At 48.9% G+C, this 25,934-nt stretch overlaps 1 protein-coding gene across 1 annotated transcript in view; it reads right to left on the reverse strand.

Annotated features, from left to right (window-relative positions):
* Nucleotides 1–284: 284 nt before the first annotated feature.
* Nucleotides 285–25,934, reverse strand: part of LOC120910475 (zinc finger protein 777-like) — a 176,391-nt gene continuing 150,741 nt past the window's right edge. Inside the window, exons 13-17 of the mRNA XM_040322232.1 lie at nt 8,741–8,932; nt 8,531–8,564; nt 5,249–5,346; nt 4,423–4,519; nt 285–1,806 (exon numbers count right to left, since the gene is read on the reverse strand). Of these exons, the coding sequence (XP_040178166.1) occupies nt 665–1,806; nt 4,423–4,519; nt 5,249–5,346; nt 8,531–8,564; nt 8,741–8,932 (1,563 nt within the window). The 3' untranslated portion in view covers nt 285–664. The remainder of the gene's footprint in view (nt 1,807–4,422; nt 4,520–5,248; nt 5,347–8,530; nt 8,565–8,740; nt 8,933–25,934) is intronic.

A 25,934-nucleotide genomic window follows, 5' to 3' on the forward strand; every position in this document is an offset into this window, starting at 1 on the left:
CGACGTTAGCGACGGTTACGCGACGCAAACTCGTTCGTGAATCGGCGTAGAAGGATCATTTGCATACGCAAATGACTCCTTCACTTAAATGCCATCTAGCGGCGGCCGGCGTCATTGCATTTAAGATCCGCCAGTGTAAGTGACTTACAGATGGCGGATCTTAAGTGTATCTATGCAAAACTGATTCTGAGAATCAGGAGCATAGATACACGGGTCAAAAAAGGGAGTTACGATGGAGTATCCTGAGTTACTCCATCGTAACTTTACTCAGAATATGGCCCAGAGTGTTTTCTAGGTTCAGAACCATTGGCATTGCCTCAGTGCCTGCCCTGTCTCTGAAGACTCACTTATTGAATAGGCTGGCCAGGCCAAGTATCTGGAGCTACCTCAAAATTTGGGTCACTGGGCACCCTTAACTCCTGTTCCTGATGGTTTAGTCGTGCAATGCGTTAACTCTGTGGGTGCTGAAGTCATCCACTGGGCTGGACACCGTACAGCATTGAGGAATCATCTCCCTGCTCCAATCAATTATACTTTCCCTTTAAAAAAAAAAATATATATATATATATATTTTGACTTAAGTTTTTATTTGTCACTTTATTCATAAAGAAAACAAGGACCAGTATGTGCACATGGCAATTTGTCTTCCACATCACACCTCTTGTCATCGGTGAGAGTTGGCATGTGACAGCAGAGAGGCTTTGTGCGAGTATGCTTTCCCACATTCAGAACATGAATATGGGCGATCACCAAGGTGGAGTCTCTCATGTCTAACCAAATTTGATTTATCGGTAAAACTTTTCCCGCACTTGGAGCAGGAATAGGGCTGGTCACTAGTGTGTACTGCCTTATGTCGGAGCAAATGGGATTTAAGTGAAAAACCTTTCCCACACTCCGAGCATAGATAGGGGCGTTCACCGGTGTGGATTCTCCTGTGTTTAGCAAGATCTGAACGGTCATTAAAACATTTCCCGCACTCGAAACATGAAAAAGGCTTCTCCCCCGTATGGCACCTCTGGTGCTTAATAAGCCCTGAACTCCTGGAAAAACATTTCCCACACTCAGGACATGAAAAGGGTTTCTCCCCTGTGTGAGATCTCATGTGGGTGATTAGATTTCCCTTCTCCGTAAAACATTTATTGCATTCAGAGCAGGAAAATGGTTTATCAGAGGTGTGAGTCTTTTCGTGGGTATAAAGAGCCGAACTCTGCCTAAAGCATTTCCCACAAACTGAGCATGAGTATGGCTTCTCCCCCGTATGGGTTCTTTCGTGGGTGGAAAGAGCTGAACTCTGCCTGAAGCATTTTCCGCACACTGAACACGAATATGGTTTTGCGCCTGTGTGCGTCCTTTCGTGAGTAAAAAGGCTATTTTTCTGAGAAAAAGATTTGCCGCACTCCGAACACGAATATGGCTTCTCCCCAGTGTGTACCCGTTCGTGTCTGCCAAGGGACGATTTGTATATAAAACATTTCCCACATTGGGGACAAGAAAATTGCTTTACTCCAGTGTGAATTTTTTTCAGGTGTCCAGTAAGCCCTTCTTTTCTGCTGAAACATTTTCCACATTCAGGACAGGGGAAGCTTTGATCCTCTGTGGTATGGGTGATGGGAGATGAGAGATCAGCAAAACGCGTATCCTGTGTGGAGGGATCAGACGATGGATCTGCGCTGCAGGATATTAAATGGAGATTCGATGTAAAGGAGTTTTCTTCTGAAGATTCCCATGTGAACTTTTTCTCTTCTACTTCATCATTTGGAAATATAATGGGCTGTTTGTCCGCATTACTCCAGTTGTGTTTTGTGTCTGGAGGAAAGAATGTAGAAGGGAAGCAGGAGTGATGTGAGTCAAAGTGTATTTAAACGCAAGAACAAAAATGTAATTTAATGCAGTGTAACAGTCTATAGATGTTTATTTTTTTTCAAGCTTATTCCCCTTCATTTTCACATGATCCAAGGCATGGGTGCTCAACCTGTGGCTCTCCAGCTGTCACCGAACTACAAGTCCCATCATGCCTCTGCCTTTGGGGAGTCGTGCTCGTAACTGTCATCCTTGCAATGCCTCATGGGACTTGTAGTTTCGCAACACCTGGAGGGCCACAGGTTAAGCACCCTTAATCTAAGGAGACAACGCCAAAGCCACTCATAGACAGTTCGAATCTCTGCCGGTTCAGTGGGGACCAGCTGAGATTTGAACCATGTATGGGCAGACTGAATGTACCCAACTTGATCGATCAACTTGGGCACAATCGGATTTTGCATGTAATTATTGCTATTATAGCCAATAGTGGTGATCACCGTGTTTTCACAGCGACATTACCTAGACTATGCAGCAGCTAGAAAGTGAAAATACACACCAATAAACAATGAAATAAAATGTAGCCGCGCTGACCCAACCTGAAAATAAAATAACCCACATACAAAATGGTCGTAGAGATAACCACAATGATCACATTACACTTGGTGGTGTATCAAATCAGCTCGGTGAGTAAACCGTCAGACCACAATGTGCAAAATGTTCAATGATAAGTCCAATATTAAGTGAAGCTCAAACAGCAAAATTATTGAATAAATAAGTGACATTGGTAATAAATTCCACCACCAAGAAGTGCTGACACCTTAAGGATTGCACGCTTACCACATGGCAAGCAAATCGATCTTGCGGCTGCAAATCCCAGCCAGGGCCTTTGATCAGATACTCGTAGTAGCGACAGCTTCACAGGAGTGATGAAAGGAAGACTGAACGCTGATGGCGACTCGGGTATTGTGCATGGACAACGTTGGTTACCGGGAATGAAAAAGGCTCACCATAGTGTAAATAAAATTAACAAAACTATTTATTAAAAGGTAAAAACATCAATGTAGATAATAACAGCAGGGATATCAATTAGCTGGCCGGCTAGCGAACGCCCGTCCACTCTGACTTCAAACACGATGACGTCAGCACGTTAACTCCCCCCGACGCGCGTTTTGCCAGACGTTTCCCCGGACGTCATATGACGAAACTCGTGTAGGGAGGAGTTGACATCATGACGTCATTCCCGGTAACCACCGCTGTCCATGCACGATACCCGAGTCACCATCAGCATTCAGTCTTCCTTTCATCACTCCTATGAAGCTGTCACTACTACGAGTATCTGATCAAAGGCCCTGGCTGGGGTTTGAAGCCGCAAGATCGATTTGCTTGCGATGTGGTAAGCGTGCAATCCTTAAGGTGTCAGCACTTCTTGGTGGTGGAATTTATTACCGATGTCACTTATTTATTCAAGAATTTTGCGGTTTGATCTTCACTTAATATTGGACTTGTCATTGAACATTTTGCACATTATGGTGTGACAGTTTACTCACCAAGCCGATTGATCACATTACACTTGGTGGTGTATCATTGTGGTTATCTCTACGACCATTTTGTATGTGGGTTATTTTAATTTCAGGTTGGGTCAGCGCGGCTACATTTTATTTCATTTTCTGCCTTTCACCTCCACCAGGACATTTTTCCTCCATCCATCTGTCTGTCTGGCTCCAGATCACCAAGGAAATTTCTGCCCATTGTCTGGATGGAGTTTTAATTCAAAATGGACCCGGTAAGGGAGCACCAGCTTCTCGTTTGGCTTAGGCAGACCATCATCCAAGCTTATGGTCTTAAGGATTCGTTTCAGCCCTATCCTGTCAAGGTGCTCTCTACAAGATCTGCGAGTGCTTTTTGGACCTTTCAGCTTTGAGCAAAATTTTCCCAGATTAGGTTCCTTGTCTTCTGTTCACATGTTCTCTAAAGCGGGCCATAGACCGTTCAATCCTCAGCCAGTTCAGCAGGGACAGGCTGGGACTAGAACAGTGTATGGGCAGGCTGATAGTAACCATAGCTGCTAGCAATATTCACAGTGTGTTCTCCCAGCAGGGATGGCTTCCCGCATCCCCCACCCATCAACGCCAACTTTGTTGATGAGTAAAGAAAATTGTGCCATCTATGGCTGGCTTTCCGTCCTACCAGGTAGAAAATGCGGCCTCATATGATGCTAGCTTCAACTGGAGTTACACCCAAAAGTGGTAGATTCCAACGTTAAGCACTCCCTCATCCTCATTAATGCCACCTTTGGCTTGTCATTTTTTTTTGGGGGGAGGGGGTGAAGCAGATACCTAGTTTTGACAGGTATGATCTAGGCAACTCAAGTGGAAGTTCTCCTCTCCCCCTCCATCCCTGCAATCTTCTGGGACTCGTCACATGTCCCAGAAGATTGCTCTGCCATTGAGGAGGCGCAGTGCGCTCCTAGCTGTTAAAGCTGGGTGCCCACACTTGTGATGCCGGGGAGAGACGAGGTAGAAAACCGAGGGTTCCGGCCGCCGCATGGCTGGATTGTGGGACAGGTGAGTGTGTGTTTATTAAAAGTCAGCAGCTACACTGGATTTAGTGTTTATTCCTCACCTGTGCTGATCTCTGGAGGAATGTCCTCCTCCTTACATGGATCATCAGCCTTCACATATGTCTCTTCTTCAACTTCAATAATAATCAGGCCTTTATCCTAAACAAAACATCATACAATACATTTTAACAGTGTCTACATTATCATTTAACCCTTTCACTGCCAGCTCGGTAAGCCTTACATCCTCTGCGTTGCCTTCTAAAATTTATATCTGCTACTCATTCCAGCGACCATAAACTTAGGAGTACTTGTGGTCATGTAAATGGATAGTTCAGAAGCCACCGATCTCAGCCATGCATTAAAAGTTTGACAGCCCCTCCACCCCTGCTGCCCTGCCTGTCAGCGTTCCTCCCCTCTTTTGTGCCTCAGTTGGATTCCTTCCATGTGCCCGCTGCTCTTCCTGCCGCTCTGCACCCTCCAATAATTACACAGTCAGGTTGAAAAAAGACACAAGTCCATCTAGTTCAACCAATAATCCCAGGCTCTCTTTGCCCTTGGATCTCTGCTGTTCCCCCTGCCTGTTCCATCCTGCCCTCTATCCCTTCCTGCCGCCGGTCCGTGGGTGCAGAGAGGGGAGGGAAGATTGATCTATTCGGGATAGACGGTGGGGAGGTTGGTAAACATGTTTCTCATGTTTACAGAGACTTTGAATAAATGCAGGAGTGGTCAATGGTGAGCTATTGACTTTGAAAGCTGTTACTACAAAATTATAAAAGAGAAAAATTGTAATAATGGTCACCTAAGATTAAAAGTGGAGCGCAGGGCCTGGCAGTGAAAGGGTTAAGCATGCAGTTTTTTTTTTAAATAAAGATGCTCAGTCTCATCTACCTCATCATTCGGAGGAATCTCGTGATGTTCCTGTGTGGAATCCTGGGAATACGGAGAATGGGGACATCTTTCTGGTGTATTTTTGTTACTGGGTCCATCTGTAAAAAAAACATGCAGAGTCCGAATAAAAGGCCTTTCGGATTTACCATCAAATCTATTTCTTGCAGTGCAGTATATTGAGGGACAGAGGATTTCAAATACAGTCAGGTTGTGTGGCAGCCCACAGGAGGATGGGACACTGGCAAACAGAAAAAAAAAATGTAAGCCAGAACCCGGTAGAATTCCTTCTTTACCCAGCATGTCTCAGGTTTTGTGGTTCTAAGTAGGGATGCACCGAATGGGTTTTTTAGTGCCGAAACCGATACCGAAGATGAAAAATACAAGATCCCGAAAACCAAAACACTGATACCGAAAGTGACTGTATTTAAAAAATATTTTTATACAGGAGATGGTCAGAGACTGGGGACACGGTACAGGAGATGGTCAGAGACTGGGGACACGGTACAGGAGATGGTCAGAGACTGGGGACACGGTACAGGAGATGGTCAGAGACTGGGGACACGGTACAGCCAGTATCCCCCAGTGCAGCCAGCCAGTGTCCCCAGTTAGCCAGCCTGTGTCCCCGGTGAAGCCAGGAAGCCAGCCTGTGTCCCCGGTGAAGCCAGGAAGCCAGCCTGTGTCCCCGGTGAAGCCAGGAAGCCAGCCTGTGTCCCCGGTGAAGCCAGGAAGCCAGCCTGTGTCCCCGGTGAAGCCAGGAAGCCAGCCTGTGTCCCCGGTGAAGCCAGGAAGCCAGCCTGTGTCCCCGGTGAAGCCAGGAAGCCAGCCTGTGTCCCCGGTGAAGCCAGGAAGCCAGCCTGTGTCCCCGGTGAAGCCAGGAAGCCAGCCTGTGTCCCCGGTGAAGCCAGGAAGCCAGCCTGTGTCCCCGGTGAAGCCAGGAAGCCAGCCTGTGTCCCCGGTGAAGCCAGGAAGCCAGCCTGTGTCCCCGGTGAAGCCAGTAAGCCAGCCTGTGTCCCCGGTGAAGCCAGTAAGCCAGCCTGTGTCCCCAGTGAAGCCAGTAAGCCAGCCTGTGTCCCCAGTGAAGCCAGTAAGCCAGCCTGTGTCCCCAGTGAAGCCAGTAAGCCAGCCTGTGTCCCCAGTGAAGCCAGTAAGCCAGCCTGTGTCCCCAGTGGAGCCAGTAAGCCAGCCTGTGTCCCCAGTGGAGCCAGTTAGCCAGCCTGTGTCCCCAGTGGAGCCAGTTAGCCAGCCTGTGTCCCCAGTGGAGCCAGTTAGCCAGCCTGTGTCCCCAGTGGAGCCAGTTAGCCAGCCTGTGTCCCCAGTGGAGCCAGTTAGCCAGCCTGTGTCCCCAGTGGAGCCAGTTAGCCAGCCTGTGTCCCCAGTGGAGCCAGTTAGCCAGCCTTTGTCCCCAGTGGAGCCAGTTAGCCAGCCTGTGTCCCCAGTGGAGCCAGTTAGCCAGCCTGTGTCCCCAGTGGAGCCAGTTAGCCAGCCTGTGTCCCCAGTGGAGCCAGTTAGCCAGCCTGTGTCCCCAGTGGAGCCAGTTAGCCAGCCTGTGTCCCCAGTGGAGCCAGTTAGCCAGCCTGTGTCCCCAGTGGAGCCAGTTAGCCAGCCTGTGTCCCCAGTGGAGCCAGTTAGCCAGCCTGTGTCCCCAGTGGAGCCAGTTAGCCAGCCTGTGTCCCCAGTGGAGCCAGTTAGCCAGCCTTTGTCCCCAGTGGAGCCAGTTAGCCAGCCTGTGTCCCCAGTGGAGCCAGTTAGCCAGCCTGTGTCCCCAGTGGAGCCAGTTAGCCAGCCTGTGTCCCCAGTGGAGCCAGCCTGTGTCCCCAGTGGAGCCAGCCTGTGTCCCCAGTGGAGCCAGCCTGTGTCCCCAGTGGAGCCAGCCTCTGTCCCCAGTGGAGCCAGCCTCTGTCCCCAGTGGAGCCAGCCTGTGTCCCCAGTGGAGCCAGCCTGTGTCCCCAGTGGAGCCAGCCTGTGTCCCCAGTGGAGCCACTTAGCCAGCCTGTGTCCCCAGTGAAGCCACTTAGCCAGCCTGTGTCCCCAGTGAAGCCACTTAGCCAGCCTGTGTCCCCAGTGAAGCCACTTAGCCAGCCTGTGTCCCCAGTGAAGCCACTTAGCCAGCCTGTGTCCCCAGTGAAGCCACTTAGCCAGCCTGTGTCCCCAGTGAAGCCACTTAGCCAGCCTGTGTCCCCAGTGAAGCCACTTAGCCAGCCTGTGTCCCCAGTGAAGCCACTTAGCCAGCCTGTGTCCCCAGTGAAGCCTACCTGTGCAGGGGAGGAGAGCCGCCGCCACGTTGACTAGAGCGCCGGGAACATAACAGCTTTCATTTCAATAGCTGTGTATTCCCCGCGGCGCGCCGTCACATACAGCCCCTCCTCTTTGTCCGGGCACTTTGATAGACAGATCACCCGTCCAATCGTGGCAAAATCACAGTAAAAAAAAATATATATATATATATATATATATATATATATATATATATATCGCATACGTTTTCGGTGCCATTATTGGCACCTTTTTTTCTCTTATTGGTTGAATGTTGAGAACACCATTTTCGTCCCATTTTCGTCCCAAATGTTTCGGGCGGCCGAAATGTCGGTGCATTTCTAATAACAGTAGATGGAAATAAAAATTCAGCTCCAGATTGAGACCACTAAAAAAGAAAACCCCTAGGTAACACTGGAGCCTGCCTAACCTACACCAAATCCTTGGTTCTTGGTAGCTGGTGATCCCTTTAGGTCCAGAAAAGCATCAAGAGCCATAAAGCGAAAGCGAGGGACAGTAATCTTGGCTGAAATAGTAAGGGCATATACCGGACTTTTGAGGCGTTTTACCAGGAGTGTGCTGATGCATCAATGAGGGAGGACCAATCCCCCGCTGAAGATGCTTCACAAAGTTTTAATCCCCATAAACACGGTCAGACTTTTTAACAACAAACTTCAAAATGAGCAAGTTTTTAAAAAAATCGTGTGTATAGAAATCCATCGGACTTTTGTCCGAAGTACAAATACGCATGCCCAGAACCAATGTTAAAATCAACCAACAATAGCAGAAGTTGGCCAAAGGGTGGCGGTTTTTTGAACATTCGGAAATTCGAAAATTCAGAAATCCAATTTTTGAAATTTTCGAATTTTAGATTTTCGAATTTTTGAAATTTCCAATTTTTTTTTTGGACTTAACGACTTTGTCAAAATTTGTTAAAAACGAATTTGGAACTAAACGAATTGCACAAGTCTACTAGGTGGATCCTCAATACTCTTCTCTCCTTTACAAGAAATGAAAGTCTCCTCTTACCCGGAGATGTGAGGGGCGGCCGCTTCTCCATCATGACGTCCTTGTAGAGATCCTTGTGTCCTTCTATATACTCCCACTCCTCCATGGAGAAATAGACAGTGACATCCTGACACCTTAGAGTGACCTGACACACACAATGATACCGTCACCATCCAGACACATCCCTTGTCTGTTACTGGATAATGTCCCAGAATTCCCAGCACTACTTACCTCTGCTGTCAGAAGCTCAGTGATCTTGTTGATAACGGCTAGAATTTTACTGGTGTTCTTTTCCGCAAGTATTCGGGAGTAAAGTGGGGGCTCCGTGATGGGACTCTCATTCCTCGTCCATTCTCCCGATATGTAGGAATAGGTTAAAGGTGTCACATGATCACCAGATGTCTTCGCCACTACTGAGTAATCCTGTATATGAAGATAAATGTATATAACTATAGAGAGAACAAATGATTGATAAACTAATAAAGACAGTACAGCTCTATACCCAGGTCTGTATTTTACTAACAGAGATTAAGAGTGATGTCATGTGACCTCCCAGAATCCTCCTCACCTCTCCGGTCAGGTCTGTGTTTTATTAATAGAGATAAGAGTGATGTCATGTGACCTCCCAGAATCCTCCTCACCTCTCCGGTCAGGTCTGTGTTTTATTAATAGAGATAAGAGTGATGTCATGTGACCTCCCAGACTCCTCCTCACCTCTCCGGTCAGGTCTGTGTTTTATTAATAGAGATAAGAGTGATGTCATGTGACCTCCCAGAATCCTCCTCACCTCTCCGGTCAGGTCTGTGTTTTATTACTAGAGATAAGAGTGATGTCATGTGACCTCCCAGAATCCTCCTCACCTCTCCGGTCAGCTCTGCGTTTTATTACTAGAGATAAGAGTGATGTCATGTGACCTCCCAGAATCCTCCTCACCTCTCCGGTCAGGTCTGTGTTTTATTAATAGAGATAAGAGCGATGTCATGTGACCTCCCAGAATCCTCCTCACCTCTCCGGTCAGCTCTGCGTTTTATTACTAGAGATAAGAGTGATGTCATGTGACCTCCCAGAATCCTCCTCACCTCTCTGGTCAGGTCTGTGTTTTATTACTAGAGATAAGAGTGGTGTCATGTGACCTCCCAGAATCCTCCTCACCTCTCCGGTTATCAGGTAGATGATCTCCAGAGTAAGGTTTAATATCTTTTGGGTCACCTTCTTCCTTTCCTCTTCTGTTCTCAGTGGATCAGCCATGAATGAAGAAATGAACTCTTGTCTTTATAGAAGGTCCTACTTAAGAGAAGACAATTATGGAATGTAGTTTATTTTTTATTTATTACAGGTACTTCTACTGTGCCATCAATTTACACAGCACTTTACACATATAGGCCCGGATTCAGAGACGAGTTACGACGGCGTATCTCCGGATACGCCGTCGTAACTGAGTGGCGGGGTCGTATCTATGCGCCTGATTCGTAGAATCAGTTACGCATAGATTTCCCTAAGATCCGACCGGCGCAAGTCTCTTACACCGTCGTATCTTAGGCTGCATATTTACGCTGGCCGCTAGGTGGCGCTTCTGTAGATTTACGCGAGGAATATGCAAATTAGGTATATACGCCGATTCAGAAACGTACGTCCACCCGGCGCATTTTTTTACGTCGTTTGCGTAAGGCTTTTTCCGGCGTAAAGTTACCCCTCATAAAGCAGGGGTAAGTCATGAAGTATTGACGTCGGAAACACACGAACAGTGTCGTATTTTACTTTGTTTACGTAAGTCGTTCGCGAATAGGGCTGTACGTAAGTTACGCTCACGTCGAAAGCATTGACAGTTTGCGGCGTAATTTGGAGCATGCGCACAGTTCGTAAAAAACGTCAAATACGATGGGTCACAATTAATTTGGATAAAACACGCCCACATAATCCACATTTGAATTAGGCGGGCTTACGCCGACACATTTACACTACGCCGCCGTAACTTAGGGCGCAAGTTCTTTCTGAATACGGAACTTGCGCCCTAAGTTACGGCGGCGTAATGTATCTGAGATACGTTATGCCCGCCGATAGATACACAATTGTATCTGAATCCGGGCCATAGTGTACATTCACCTCAGTTAAAGCAATAGAAGAGCTATAAAGAAAAATATTTTGATACGCAATTTCATACTACAAAAAATGGATCTCGCCTACACCTCCGACGCATAAACAATAATGCGCAAATCTCAACTTCACATTACAGGGAGAAAAATAGGGATATTACTAGAAGGTTTCAAAAATATGGTCCTGGTGGGTGGACTCCAATGCTGCGTACACACGATCGGACATTCCGACAACAAAACCGTGGATTTTTTTTTTCCGACGGATGTTCGCTCAAACTTGTCTTGCATACACACGGTCACACAAATATTGTCGGAAATTTCGAACGTCAAGAACGCAGTGACGTACAACACTACGACAATCCGAGAAAAAGGTCAACGATTCTGAGCATGCGTCGAATGGATTCTGAGCATGCGTAGAATTTTTGTGCGTTGAATTGTGTACACACTTTCGGAATTTCTGACAACAACTTTTGTTGTCGGAAAAATTGAGAACCTGCTCTCAAACATTTGTTGTCGGAAAATCCGACCGTGTGTAGGCTCCATTGGACATTTTCCGACAACAAATGTTTGAGCCCTGGTTCTCAGTTTTTCCGACAACAAGCTCACATTGAACATTTGTTGTCGGAAATTCCAACAGTGTGTCTACGCGGCATAATACTCACTTTTTCTCAAGACAGAGAAAAAAATAATAATAAAAACTAGGGTTGTCCAGATACCGATACCAGTATCCCGATACCCGATACCAGTATCGGTATCGGGACCGATACCGAGTATTTGCGGGAGTACTCGTACTCGCGCAAATACCCCCGATACCTAAATAGAATACTTTCCCCCCCCCCCGCCGCTGCCGCCGCATCGAGGGACATGGCTAGAGGGACATTGCTGCATATGTGAGGGACATGGCTAGAGGGACATTGCTGCATATGTGAGGGACATGGCTATAGGGACATTGCTGCATATGTGAGGGACATGGCTATAGGGACATTGCTGCATATGTGAGGGACATGGCTAGAGGGACATTGCTGCATATGTGAGGGACATGGCTAGAGGGACATTGCTGCATATGTGAGGGACATGGCTGCATATGTGAGGGACATGGCTAGAGGGACATGGCTGCATATGTGAGGGACATGGCTAGAGGGACATGGCTGCATATGTGAGGGACATGGCTAGAGGGACATGGCTAGAGGGACATGGCTGCATATGTGAGGGACATGGCTAGAGGGACATGGCTGCATATGTGAGGGACATGGCTAGAGGGACATGGCTGCATATGTGAGGGACATGGCTGCATATGTGAGGGACATGGCTAGAGGGACATGGCTGCATATGTGAGGGACATGGCTAGAGGGACATGGCTGCATATGTGGGGGACATGGCTGCATTTGGGGACACATTTAAAAAAAGTATCGGTATTCGGTATCGGCGACTACTTGAAATATAGTATCGGTACTTGTACTCAGTCCTAAAAAAGTGGTATCGGGACAACCCTAATAAAAACGACCGATATATGAAGGCAGCCTGCGTAGTGGTTAGATGTGTGACAAGTCAGTGTGGATGAGGCTCAAAACTCACAGGGCTGAAGTTATTTTACTAGAGTGCAAAAAAAAAAAAAAAACGAACTATGGGCCAGATTCACATACATTTGCGGCCGTGTAACGTAACCCGTTTACGATACACCGCCGCAAGTTTCCAGTTTTAGTGCCCGATCCACAAAGCACTTACCTGGAAACTTGCGGCGGTGTATCGTAAATACGTCCGGCGCAAGGCGGGCCAATTCAAATGGGCGTGTGCCATTTAAATTAGGCGCGCTCCCGCGACAGACCTACTGTGCATGCTCCGTTTCGCAATTCCCGTCGTGCTTTGCGCGCAGTGACGTCATTTTTTCGAACGGCGACGCGCGTAGCGTAATTCCGTATTCCCGGACGGCTTACGCAAACGACGTTCATTTTTAAATTTCGACGCAGGAACGACGGCCATACTTTATACAGCAATACGTTTGCTGTGTAAAGTTAAGGCACCAAAAACGACGACTAACTTTGCGACGGGAAACTAGACTAGCGGCGACGTAGCGAACGCGAAAATCCGTCGTGGATCGCCGTAACTCCTAATTTGCATACCCGACGCTGGTTTACGACGCGAACTCCCCCCAGCGGCGGCCGCGGTATTGCATCCTAAGATCCGACAGTGTAAAACAATTACACCTGTCGGATCTTAGGGATATCTATGCGTAACTGATACGCCGTCGTATCTCTTTTGTGAATCTGGCCCTATATTTTTGTGTAGGCAATACGTAATGTCATGGTTGCCTTGATATCCTACAGCTACTCTATGGTCTGCGGGTCAGTTCTTATGCACGAACATCCTCTGGGTTTCTTACATGGTTGAATAACACATTTAATAAATCTGTGAAGTGCTTTGTTCTGCGTCATTTTGTATGTCTATATTTTTTATATCTGGTAGGATAGGGAGGCACTGTGGAGACTCGAGGCTCTCAGGAGGCATTGTAGACTACTATGAGAAAATGGGGGGGGGGGGGGACACTATGGGAGAAAGGAGGCACTGTGGGAAGTTACAGCGGATATAAAGTCTCCATATTTACCTGTCCAACGGTTCTGCGCCAGCATCTTCTTCTGAGCGCCTCTTCATTGGCTGGTTGGAGATGATGGGCTAGATTCACATAGATCAGCGGATCTTTAGATCCGCGTGATCTATGCGATTTAAGATCCGCTGCCGCAAGTTTGAGAGGCAAGTGGCTAATTCACTAAACACTTACCTCCAAACTTGCGGCGGCGGATCGTAAATCCCCCGGCGGAATTCAAATTCCGCGGCTAGGGGGGAGTGTACTATTTAAATCAGGCGCGCTCCCGCGCCGATTTAAATGAGCATGCGCCGTCCGCGAAATTTCCCGGCGTGCATTGCTCCCACTGACGTCGCTAGGACTTCAGTGGTTTCGGCGTGAGCGTTACTTGCGGAGCGCGGGGTTTCTGAATCGGCGTACGCAAACGACGTAAAAAAAAAACAAAAATCGACGCGGGAACGACGGCTATACTTAACATTGGCTGCGCCTCATAGAAGCAGGGGTAAGTATACGCCGGGAAAACCGCTACGGAAACGTCGTAACAACACTGCGTCGGGTCCGCGTACGTTCGTGAATTGCCGTATCTCGCTGATTTACATATTTCTCAGTGTAAATCAGCGAGAACGCCCCCCGCGGCCATTTTTTATTTGCAGTTAAGATCCGACGGTGTAACACAGTTACACCTGTCGGATCTTAGGCATATCTATGCGTAACTGATTCTATGAATCAGGCGCGTAGATACGACCGGCCGAAGTCAGAGATAAGACGGCGTATCAGGAGATACACCGTCGTATCTCTCTGTGAATCTAGCCCGATGTCGCACATGCACAGGAGGCCGTCGTCATTAGCACAGCACGGGAAGCTGAGCTGCGATTACAGTGGCGGAGGATACATGAGCAGGCAGGTCGGGGCATTTTATTGCAGGAGAGATAGTGCGTGTCTCCTCTGCAATAAAAGCCGGTCTGCTTGCAGTTTTTTACAGCGAGACTTTAAATCCGTTTTAAGGATCTGTAGCTGGCTGGAGGTCCAGAAGAAGACAGGACACAGCCTGGTGGTTGAGAACCACCTCCATAGAGAACACTTACATTTGTTGGCTCTGTAGGGAGATGAGGTTTCTAGGGGAAGCTTGGGGGGAACTGGGGGTCACTAGAGGGGGCTGTGGGCTTAACCAGTTCCCGACCTCCTCATGTACATATACGTCAGCAGAATGGCACGGACAGGCACATGTACGTACCTGTACGTCCTCTGCTAGACGTGGGTGGGGGGGTCCGATCGAGACCCCCCCCCAATACATGCAGAGGTCTGGTCCGCTCGGGGAGCGATCCGGGACGACGGCGCGGCTATTTGTTTTTAGCCGCTCCGTCGCGATCGCTCCCCGGAGCTGAAGAACGGGGAGAGCCGTATGTAAACACGGCTTCCCCGTGCTTCACTGTGGCGGCGCATCGATCGAGTGATCCCTTTTATTAGGGAGACTCGATCGATGACGTCATTCCTACAGCCACACCCCCCTACACTAGTAAACACACACTAGGTGATCCCTAAATGTTACAGCGCCCCCCTGTGTTTAACTCCCAAACTGCAACTGTCATTTTCACAATAAACAATGCAATTTAAATGCGTTTTTTGCTGTGAAAATGACAATGGTCCCAAAAATGTGTCAAAATTGTCCGAAGTGTCCGCCATAATGTCGCAGTCTACAAGAAAAATCGCTGATCGCCGCCATTAGTAGTAAAAAAAAATAAAAATAAAAAAAAATGCAAAAAAAACGATCCCCTATTTTGTAAACGCTATAAATTTTGCGCAAACCAACTCATAAACGATTATTGTGATTTTTTTTTACCAAAAATAGGTAGAAGAATACGTATCGGCCTAAACTGAGGAAAAAAAAAATGTATATATGTTTTTGGGGGATATTTATTATAGCAAAAAGTAAAAAATATTGCATTTTTTTCAAAATTGACGCTTTATTTTTGTTTATAGCGCAAAAAATAAAAACCTCAGAGGTGATCAAATACCACCAAAAGAAAGCTCTATTTGTGGGGAAAAAAGGACGCCAATTTTGTTTGGGAGCCACGTCGCACGACCGCGCAATTGTCTGTTAAAGCGACGCAGTCCCGAACTGTAAAAACCCCTTGGGTCTTTAGGCAGCAATATGGTCCGGGGCTTAAGTGGTTAAAGGGTCACTAAAGGATTTTTTTTTTTTAAGCTAAATAGCTTCCTTTACCTTACTGCAGTCCTGGTTTCATGTCCTCATTGCTCGTTTTTGCTCTGATGTTGCTGTAATACTACGTTGTTCTGAACACTTCCTGGTTGTCTGGCTCCTTATGAAAAAAGTCATGGGAGAGTTTAGTTTTGTTTTCCTAGCCATGACTCTCTATGGCACTGTCCAGCACAGAGGCATGAAACAACATGCAAAGACTAAAAATACTTTCAGTTTCGTTTTTGCATCTAAGAGGCACATTATATGATTGATTTTTATCTATTTTTAAAAGGAATCAGTTAACTATTATTATTATTATTATTTCTCTATACCCTGTAAACAGTCATTTCAGCAAAAAAAACTAATTTCCTTTAGTGATCCTTTAAGGTGATTGGAGGACCTTGTTGGGGCACTATGGGGGACCTGTCGGGCCTTCTTGGGGCACCTGTCGGGCCTTCTTGGGGCACTATGGGGGGACCTGTCGGGCCTTCTTGGGGCACCTGTCGGGCCTTCTTGGGGCACTATGGGGGGACCTGTCGGGCCTTCTTGGGGCACTATGGGGGGACCTGTCGGGCCTTCTTGGGGCACTATGGGGGGACCTGTCGGGCCTTCTTGGGGCACTATGGGGGGACCTGTCGGGCCTTCTTGGGGCACTATGGGGGGACCTGTCGGGCCTTCTTGGGGCACTATGGGGGGACCTGTCGGGCCTTCTTGGGGCACTATGGGGGGACCTGTCGGGCCTTCTTGGAGCACTATGGGGGGACCTCTCGGGCCTTCTTGGGGCACTATGGGGGGACCTGTCGGACCTCGTTGGGGCACTACGGGGGACCTGTCGGACCTCGTTGGGGCACTATGGGGGGACCCGTCGGGCCTTCTTGGGGCACTATGGGGGGACCCGTCGGGCCTTCTTGGGGCACTATGGGGGGACCCTTGGGCCTTCTTGGGGCACTATGGGGGGACCCATCGGGCCTTCTTGGGGCACTATGGGGGAACCCATCGGGCCTTCTTGGGGCACTATGGGGGGACCCATCGGGCCTTCTTGGGGCACTATGGGGGGACCCGTCGGGCCTTCTTGGGGCACTATGGGGGGACCTGTCGGGCCTTCTTGGGGCACTATGGGGGACCTGTCTGGCTTTCTTGGGGCACTACGGGGGGACCTGTCGGACCTTGTTGGGGCACTACGGGGGGACCTGTCGGACCTTGTTGGGGCACTACGGGGGGACCTGTCGGACCTTGTTGGGGCACTACGGGGGGACCTGTCGGACCTTGTTGGGGCACTACGGGGGGACCTTGTTGGGGCACTATGGGGGGGACCTGTCGGGCCTTGTTGGGGCACTATGGGGGGGACCCATCGGGCCTTGTTGGGGCACTATGGGGGGGACCCGTCGGGCCTTGTTGGGGCACTATGGGGGGGACCTATCGGGCCTTGTTGGGGCACTACGGGGGGGACTAATGCTTTAGAAAGCTGTGAAAGGCTGAGGGTCACGGTTGGCCACTATAAAAGGTTGGTGGCACTGTGGGAGGTTAGGAGATCTGTATCTAGCTGGTGGAGGGAGATCACAGCCCGATAGTTGAGGGCCACTTCACTAGGCCATTAAGTGAAAGGAAATCTCCCTAATGGGACCCAGACGGCAAACAAAACCAACAGCAACACTGTCGAAACACAAGATATACAATACTTACAGACAGTCCTACATCATAAAAGTGGAATAATAATAATAAAAAGGTAACCTGCTCTGGCCTGATGCCAAACGAGGTCACCGCTGTGCCCCGACTTCATACCTGAGAATGGGCCTTGTAGTGCTTACAACTCCTAATTAACACAAAGGCACCACTCCTGTCCACCAGCCTTCTCATTTATAGCAAACCTCCTACAATAAACTCATAATAACAATACAAAATACAACACATAAAACCTGTTCCAGGGCGCTCTCGTCAGCTCAGCAACACACAGGCTGCACCACAGAAGTACAGATTCAAATTGACACAGAGCAGGAAATCTGCAAAACCTGACTGTGCTCCCACCTCTAGAGTTTTCTGAAAAAACATATAAAAAAATGAGGTACTACTTCCGTCCCCATTTTATCTTAGGCTACAACAAAATGGCCACAACTCGTATCGCAGAATGACACTGCATGCTGCGGAAGTGACGTTGCGGCCAGCAAAATCATAATAAGAAGACTTTTTTGTCTCCTCCTCATTAGGACTCACGAGGGCTTCAACAAAATGGCCACTTCCCGACCTGATTACAGGATTCTCTATTTTATTATTAAGGGAAACAATAATTACATTATTGTCACTAAAAACCCTCGCATAAAAATTAATTATTTTATAACATTTCTTTTTAATGTGTCAAAAATGCTGTTCAGTGGTAAAATCTGTGCTACAACAAAATCTCAGTCCTATTACACATTAACTCAGCGCCCTCTAGCGTCTCCTGGATGTAACCTCCCCTGAAGGATCAGCTGTACCGTTCGCTCCTTCCACAGCCTCCCAGTAGCTTCCTGGTTACCATAGCGACGTACACGCGCAGACTCAATAGGCTATTCAAGAATGTCGGCGGCCATTTTCTTGTAGCCCCAGTGGTGATAACAGAAACTTGTCACAACGTTCCTCTACTTTGCAGCAGCTGCTGGTGTTTGCTTGGCTGGAGGGTGTCTGCAGAGAGAGGTAGAGGTAACAATGTCCTCTAATTGTTAATGGGCTAGATTCACGTAGCTGCGCCCCTTCTTACGGCGGCGCAGCGTATCGTATTTACGCTGTGCCGCCGTAAGTTTAAGAGGCAAGTGCTGTATTCACAAAGCACTTGCCTCCTAACTTACGGCGGCGTATCATAAATGGGGCCGGCGTAAGCGCGCGTCATTAAAATGATGTTGAGGGGGGCGTGTTTTATTTAAATTAGGTTGACCCAGCGTATTTTACGTTTTTTTCCAGGGCTGTGGAGTCGGAGTCGTGGAGTCGGAGGAAATTTTGGGTACCTGGAGTTGGAGTCGGAGTCTGCAAACAATGCACCGACTCCGACTCCTACTAAATTTAGATTGTCGGAACATTTAGGAGTCAAAACATTTATCTACCGACTCCACAGCCCTGTTTTTTTCCGAACGGCGCATGCGCCGTTCGTGAAAGAATCCCAGTGCGCATGCTCGAAATTCCGACGCAAATCGTCATTGCTTTCGACGTGAACGTAAATTACGTCCAGCCCTATTCGCGAACGACTTACGCAAACGATGTAAATAATTCGAATTTCGAAGCGGGAACGACGTCCATACTTAACATTGGCTGCGCCACCTAATAGCAGGAGCAACGTTACGCCGAAAAAGCCTTACGCAAAACGACGTAAAAAACTACCGCCGGGCGCACGGGCGTTCGTGAATCGACGTAACTAGGTAATTTGCATTATCTACGCCGAAAACAACGGAAGCGCCACCTAGTGGCCAGCGTGAGAATGCACCCTGAGATACGACGGCGTAATAGAATTACGCCAGTCGGATCTTAGGCTAATGTCGGCGTATCTTGCTTTCTGAATACAGAAAGTAGATACGCCGGCGCAGCTTTGAATTTACGCGGCGTATCTATGGATACCCCGGCGTAATTCTATGCTGAATCTAGCCCAATATGCGTTGGGAAAAAGGGACTCCCAGGGGTTAAACGGGAGTCATGTGACCTCATGAGGACACACGTCATCTATAAAGCTCACCAGCTGCTCAGGGGTGGGATTAGGTGGTTGTGGCTCCTCCTTACAGTTTATGACTCATTATTATGATTATTACAATACAATAATTATCAGCAAATCAAGACAGCAGAGTTCTCCCTATGACATCACAGAGGGGTGTTCTCTATCCTGAGTATCAGAGGGGGGCACATCTGTAACTCCACTGCCCATCCCTAAACTTTTTATTATGAGAGTCCCCCCTTACATCAGGGTCCCCGTCAGAGACTCCCCTTGAATCGCAGTCCCATATTACATCAGAGCCCCACCCCCCCTCCCTACATCACGGTCCCCGTTACACGGTACCAATTAACCCCCTCCCTTACATCATGGACCCGATCAGAGGCCCCCTTCACATTAGAGTCCACCCTTACATCAGGCTCACCATCAAAATCCCCCCTTTACAGCAGGGTCCCCTTTTAAATCGGGGTCCCCATCAGAGTCCCCTGTTACATCAGGGTTCCAATCAGAGTCCCCCTTACATCAGTGTCCCCGTTACTTCAATCAGGGTTCCAATCAGAGGCCCCCCTTAGATCCCCATCTTAGTTTCCAATTACCTTAAGGTCCGGACCAGAGGCCCGCTTTAAATTAGAGTCCACCCTTACATCAGGTTCACCATCAAAGCCCCCCCCTTACATCAGGGTCCCCATTAGAATTCCCCCTTAAATCGGGGTCCCCATCAGAGTCCACCGGTAACATCAGGGTTTCAATCAGACCCCCCTTACATCAGAGTCCCCATCAAAGTCCCCCCTTACATCAGGGTCGCCATCTGAGTCCCCCCTTACATTAGGGACCTTATCCGAGGCCCCCTTTACATTAGAGTCCACCCTTACATCAGGTTCACCATCAAAATTCCCACTTACATCAAGGTCCCCGATTACATCAGGGTTCCAATCAGAGTCCCCCTTACATCAGTGTCCTCCTTACTTCAGCGCTCCCATCAAAGTCCCCCCTACATGAGGGTCCCCATCAGAGTCCCCCCTTAAATCAGGATCCATATCAAAGTCCCCCATTACATCAGAGCCCCCCTTACATCACAGTCCCCATCGCCCTACTTGAATCTGGCCATATGAGTTTAACCTAATAAAGTGGCCGGTGAGTGTATGTGTATATATCAGGGCTTGGCAAATTTGCTTGGAATCTAGGAGCCAGCTGTAAAAGTTAGGAGCCAGGAACGCGCCCCGTCCCGCAGAGGTTGCGCGCAGAAGCGAACGCATACATGAGTAGCGCCCGCATATGAAAATGGTGTTCAAACCACACATGTGAGGTATTGCCGCGATTGGTAGAGCGAGAGCAATAATTCTAGCCCTAGTCCTCCTCTGTAACTCAAAACATGCAACCTGTAGAGTTTTTTAAACGTCGCCTATGGAGATTTTAAAGGGTAAAAGTTTGTCGGCATTCCACGAGCGGACGCAATTTTGAAGCGTGACATGTTGGGTATGAATTTACTCGGCGTAACATTATCTTTCATAATATTAAAAAAAAATGGGGATAACTTTACTGTTGTCTTATTTTTTAATTAAAAAAAGTGTAATTTTTTCCCAAAAAAGTGCGCTTGTAAGACCGCTGTGCAAATACGGCGTGACAGAAAGTATTGCAACGATCGCCATTTTATTCTCTAGGGTGTTAGGATAAAAAATATATATAATGTTTGGGGGTTCTAATTAGAGGGAAGAAGATGGCAGTGAAAATAGTGAAAAATGACATTAGAATTGCTGTTTAACTTGTAATGCTTAACTTGTAATACCAACGGCCACCACCAGATGGCGCCAGCTCCAAAAAAAGGGTTCGAACTAAAGCCGGGTAAGTTACGGCGGCGTAGCGTATCTCTGTGGATCTGCCTCTAAATGTCTACATGTTACTTCTCCCATTTTCTGTACATTATTTCTTATGAAAATTTAATAAAAAGTATATTGCTTGGTAAAGTGGAATGTAAACCCGATTTTTTTTTATGTCACAATGTAGAGTAAAAGATTTCCTATCATCTGTGCCCAGTCTTGCCACACAGAGTTAATCCAGCTCTGAGCAATCCTCTTTTATTGTTCAGTGAAACAAAACGGACTTACAGAGAAAAACCTTGGTCCGTTCCGCCCCCTTGCTGTGAGTGACAGGTTATTTACATATCTCATGATCTAGCCTGGAGACCGGCATTATTTTTTAATTCCCACCCCCACTCCTTTTCTGAAGTCATGTGGTTACTTTTCTGGATTTTGACTGGATGTTAGTGATCATAGCAGAATTCAGTGTAAGGAAGACACAGGAAAAAATGCATGTTGACAAGGGGAGTGTAGAGGAGGGCGGGGAGTCTACTGACATCACGACTCCACCCACCGAGCTCCAGACAACAGACCCACCCACAGAATCTGCAGTATTTCAGTTCTTATAACAGACAGAGGGGAGACATGTGACAGGTAAAGAAACATGCAGGAGGCATCTATATCCTTATAGATCAGCACCACGGCAGTAGTTTAGAAAGGATGAGAGGGGGCTTTACATCCACTTTAATGAAAAGATGTATTTTTGTATATACTGTATACAGGCCCGTCGCAACAGGACAGGCAAACCAAGCAATTGCTTGGGGCCCGAGCTAGAAAGGGGCCCCCAAGCTGGCTTGTCTGTCTGCCTGCTGCTATGTTCACACCGCACCCCCTCCGCGATTATGTCAATGACAGCGCTGCAAGGCACAGGCACGCAGGGCGAGGCAAGCTATAGTGGCGATGGGGGTGGGGGGGCTGTGCTGGGTGCATGGTGACACACCGCTGCACGAACCATCCCCTCCTCTCACGGCGTGGCTGTGTCTGAGCGATCCCGATTCCCGCCCGGCGCCTGATATTAGGCAGACGGTAGACTGCAGGGGCGAGGCGAATCGATGGAAGGAGGGGGGGGGGTGCCGTGTGCAGGGTGACACACCGCTACATCAACCATCCTCCCCCTCGCGGCCGCCGCTGTGTGCCTGAGCGATCCCATCCTGAAGGGTGGTACCCTAAAGAGGGGATCTGCACTGAAGGAGGCTAAACTGAAGGTGGGTGTCTGCACTGAAGGGGGGCTAAACTGAATGTGGGGATCTACACTGAAGGGGGGCTAAACTGAAGGTGGGGGTCTACACTGAAGGGGGGTACCCTAAAGGGGGTTCTGCACTGAAGGGGGGTACCCTAAAGGGGGATCTGCACTGAAGGTGGGCTAAACTGAAGGTGGGTGTCTGCACTGAAGGGGGGTACCCTAAAGGGGGGATCTGCACTGAAGGGGTACCCTAAAGGGGGGCTAAACTGAAGGTGGGTGTCTGCACTGAAGGGGGGCTAAACTGAAGGTGGGGGTCTACACTGATGGGGTACCCTAAAGGGGGGATCTGCACTGAAGGGGGTACCCTAAAGGGGGGATCTGCACTGACGGGGGGTACCCTGAAGGGGGATCTGCACTGACGGGGGGCTAAACTGAAGGTGGGGATCTGCACTGAAGGGGGTACCCTGAAGTGGGGATCTGCACTGAAGGGGGGTACCCTGATGCGGGGATCTGCACTGAATGGAGCTAAACTGAAGGTGGGGGATCTGCACTGAAGGGGGGTATCCTGAAGCGGGAAATTGCACTGAAGGGGGTACCCTGAAGCGGGGATCTGCACTGAACGGGGCTAAACTAAAGGTGGGGGTCTGCACTTAATGGGGGCTAAACTGAAGGTGGGGGTATACACTAAATGGGGTCTAAACTGAAGGGGGGGGGTCAGTCTGTGATGGGGGGTCAGTCTGTGATGTGGGGTCAGTCTATGATGGGGGCACCAGTGTGATGGGGTGTCAGTCTGTGATGGGGCACACCAGTTTGTGATGGGGGGTCAGTCTGTGATGGGGGGTCAGTCTGTGATGGAGGCACCAGTCTGTGATGGGGGGGTCAGTCTGTGATGGGGGCACCAGTTTGTGATGGGGCACCAGTCTTTGATGGGGGCACCAGTCTGTGATGGAGGCACCAGTCTGTGATGGGGCACCAGTCTGTGATGGGGGCACCAGTCTTTGAGTGTGGGTGAACCTAAACTGTATCGCTATGCTGCGGTTCCTGTAGGCTTTGTGTGCGTTCAGGGGGGGGTTGGGGGGCCTCTATGTCCATTGTGCTTGGGGCCCCCAAATTCCTTCAAAAGGCCCTGACCGTATAAACTCGAGTATAAGCTGAGTTTTTCAGCCCTTTTTTTAGGGCTGAAATAGCCCCCTCGGCTTATACTTGAGTCAGTGTACCTGTCGGTCGCGGGCGTCCATTTTTCAAAATTAGCGGCTTCCTCCTGGTCCGTGATAGGCGTTTGACACTGTGTTCCACTACCGCCTATCACGGAGGTCCTCTCATCCTCTGACTTTCCCAGCAGACACTGGGTTCAGTGTTCCGCCTATCATGGACATCCTCTTGTCCGAGGATGAAAGAAGGTCCGTTATTGGCGGAACACAGTGTCTGCTGGGAAAGTCAGAGGATGAAAGGACCTCTGTGATAGGCAGTAGCGGAACACAGTGTCAAACGCCTATCGCGGACCAGGAGGAAGCTGCGACTTTTGAAAAATTAGTGCCTGCAGCCTGTCAAGAATACAGGTACACTAAGGCTGCAATGGGCACAGTAAGGCTACAATGGGCACTGTAAGGCTGCAATGGGCACAGTGAGAATGGGCACAGTAAGGCTGCAATAGGGGACAGTGAGGTTGCAATGGGCACAGTAAGGTTGCAATGGGCACAGTGAGGTTACAATGGGCACAGTGGGGTTGCAATGGGCACAGTAAGGTTGCAAATGGGCACAGTGAGGCGTGCAAATGGGCACAGTGACGTTGCAAATGGGCATTGTTGACCCTCTTTTCTGCTTACAGTAGCTGCTGCATTCTCACCCTAGGCTTATACTCAAGTCAATACGTTTTCCCATTTTTTTGTGGTAAAATTGCTGGTAAACTGAGTTCGAGGATGAGAGGAGTTCCGTGATAGGCCGTAGCGGAACACAGTGTCAAACGCCTATCGCGGACCAGGAGGAAGCTGCGACTTTTGAAAAATGGACGCCTGCAACCCGACAGGTACACTGACTATCATGGAACGGGACCAGGAGGAAGCAGCGACTTTTGAAAAATGAGTGCCTGCAGCCTGTCAAGAATACAGGTACACTAAGGCTGCAATGGGCACAGTAAGGCTGCAATGGGCACAGTAAGGCTGCAATGGTCACAGTAAGGCTGCAATGGTCACAGTAAGGCTGCAATGGGCACAGCGAGAATGGGCACAGTAAGGCTGCAATAGGGGACAGTGAGGTTGCAATGGGCACAGTGAGGTTGCAATGGGCACAGTGAGGTTACAATGGGCACAGTGAGGCGTGCAAATGGGCACAGTGACGTTGTAAATGGGCATTGTTGACCCTCTTTTCCGCTTACTGTAGCTGCTGCATTCTCACCCTAGGCTTATACTCGAGTCAATACGTTTTCCCATTTTTTTGGGGGTAAAATTGCTGGGAAAATGAGTGCGAGGATGAGAGAACCTCTGTGATAGGCCGTAGCGGAACACAGTGTCAAATGCCTATCACGGACCAGGAGGAAGCTGCAACTTTTGAAAAATGGATGCCTGCTACCCGGCAGGTACACTGACTATCACGGAACCAGGAGGAAGCCGCGACTTTTGCAAAATGGATGCCCACAGCCTATCAAGAATACAGGTAGACTGAGGCTGCAATGGGCACAGTGAGGCTACAATGGACACAGTGAGAGTGGGCACAGTAAGGCTGCAATGGTCACAGTAAGGCTGCAATGGTCACAGTAAGGCTGCAATGGTCACAGTAAGGCTGCAATGGTCACAGTAAGGCTGCAATGGGCACAGTGAGAATGGTCACAGTAAGGCTGCAATGGGCACAGTAAGGTTGCAATGGGCACAGTAAGGCTGCAATGGTCACAGTAAGGCTGCAATGGGCACAGTGAGAATGGGCACAGTAAGGCTGCAATAGGGCACAGTGAGGTTGCAATGGGCACAGTGAGGTTGCAATGGGCACAGTAAGGTTGCAAATGGGTACAGTGAGGCGTGCAAATGGGCACAGTGACGCTGCAAATGGGCACAGTCTTTCTATGATTTGCCGAGGTCAGCCAATACCACTGCTCCCCCCCCGCCTCTGGCCGCATGCGTTATTGCATGCCATTGAAGTCAATGCAGAACAAATTATTTTCGTTTCCATTGACTTCAATGGGGAAACTCGCTTTGATATGTGAGTACTTTGAATTACAAGCATACTCCTGGAACGGATTATGCTCGTAATCCGAGGTTCCACTTTTTTTTTTAAAAAGCCTGTGGCGTGCAAAAACGCAACCCAAAAAACGTCACCCTGTGCAGGAAAAAATGTACGCACACATAAAGAGTGATACACAAAAAACTGTGACGGGTGCAACGTCAAATGGTCCTCCAAAAAGGACCCAACTCTGATCCCCCGGGGCGTTAGGCTCCTGGCAGGGACTAGAGTAATCTAGTAGCCGAAGCCGACACGGACCCAACTTCCTTGGAGGGTCTGCCGAAAACAGAACCCTCCTCGGTGAGGCTCCCCCGAAAGCGGAAGAAACGCAGAGGGAACATCTCAGGCCCCTCAGCGATGACCGGGCGCCGCTGCAGGGGCTTCGTTCTAAGGTAAGTATTTCATAATGTGCTAGCATGCGATGCATACTAGCAGCAGGGCTCAAAATTTCAAGTCCTGAGCTACTAGCCAGAGTCCCCCCCCCACAATTGTAGCCAGAGTCCCCCCCCACATTGCAGCCAGAGTCCCCCCCCCACATTGCAGCCAGAGTCCCCCCCCCCACATTGCAGCCAGAGTCCCCCCCCCACATTGCAGCCAGAGTCCCCCCCCCACATTGCAGCCAGAGTCCC

This window comes from Rana temporaria, chromosome 8 (assembly GCF_905171775.1).
Source record: "Rana temporaria chromosome 8, aRanTem1.1, whole genome shotgun sequence".
In the NCBI taxonomy this organism is placed as follows: domain Eukaryota; kingdom Metazoa; phylum Chordata; class Amphibia; order Anura; family Ranidae; genus Rana; species Rana temporaria.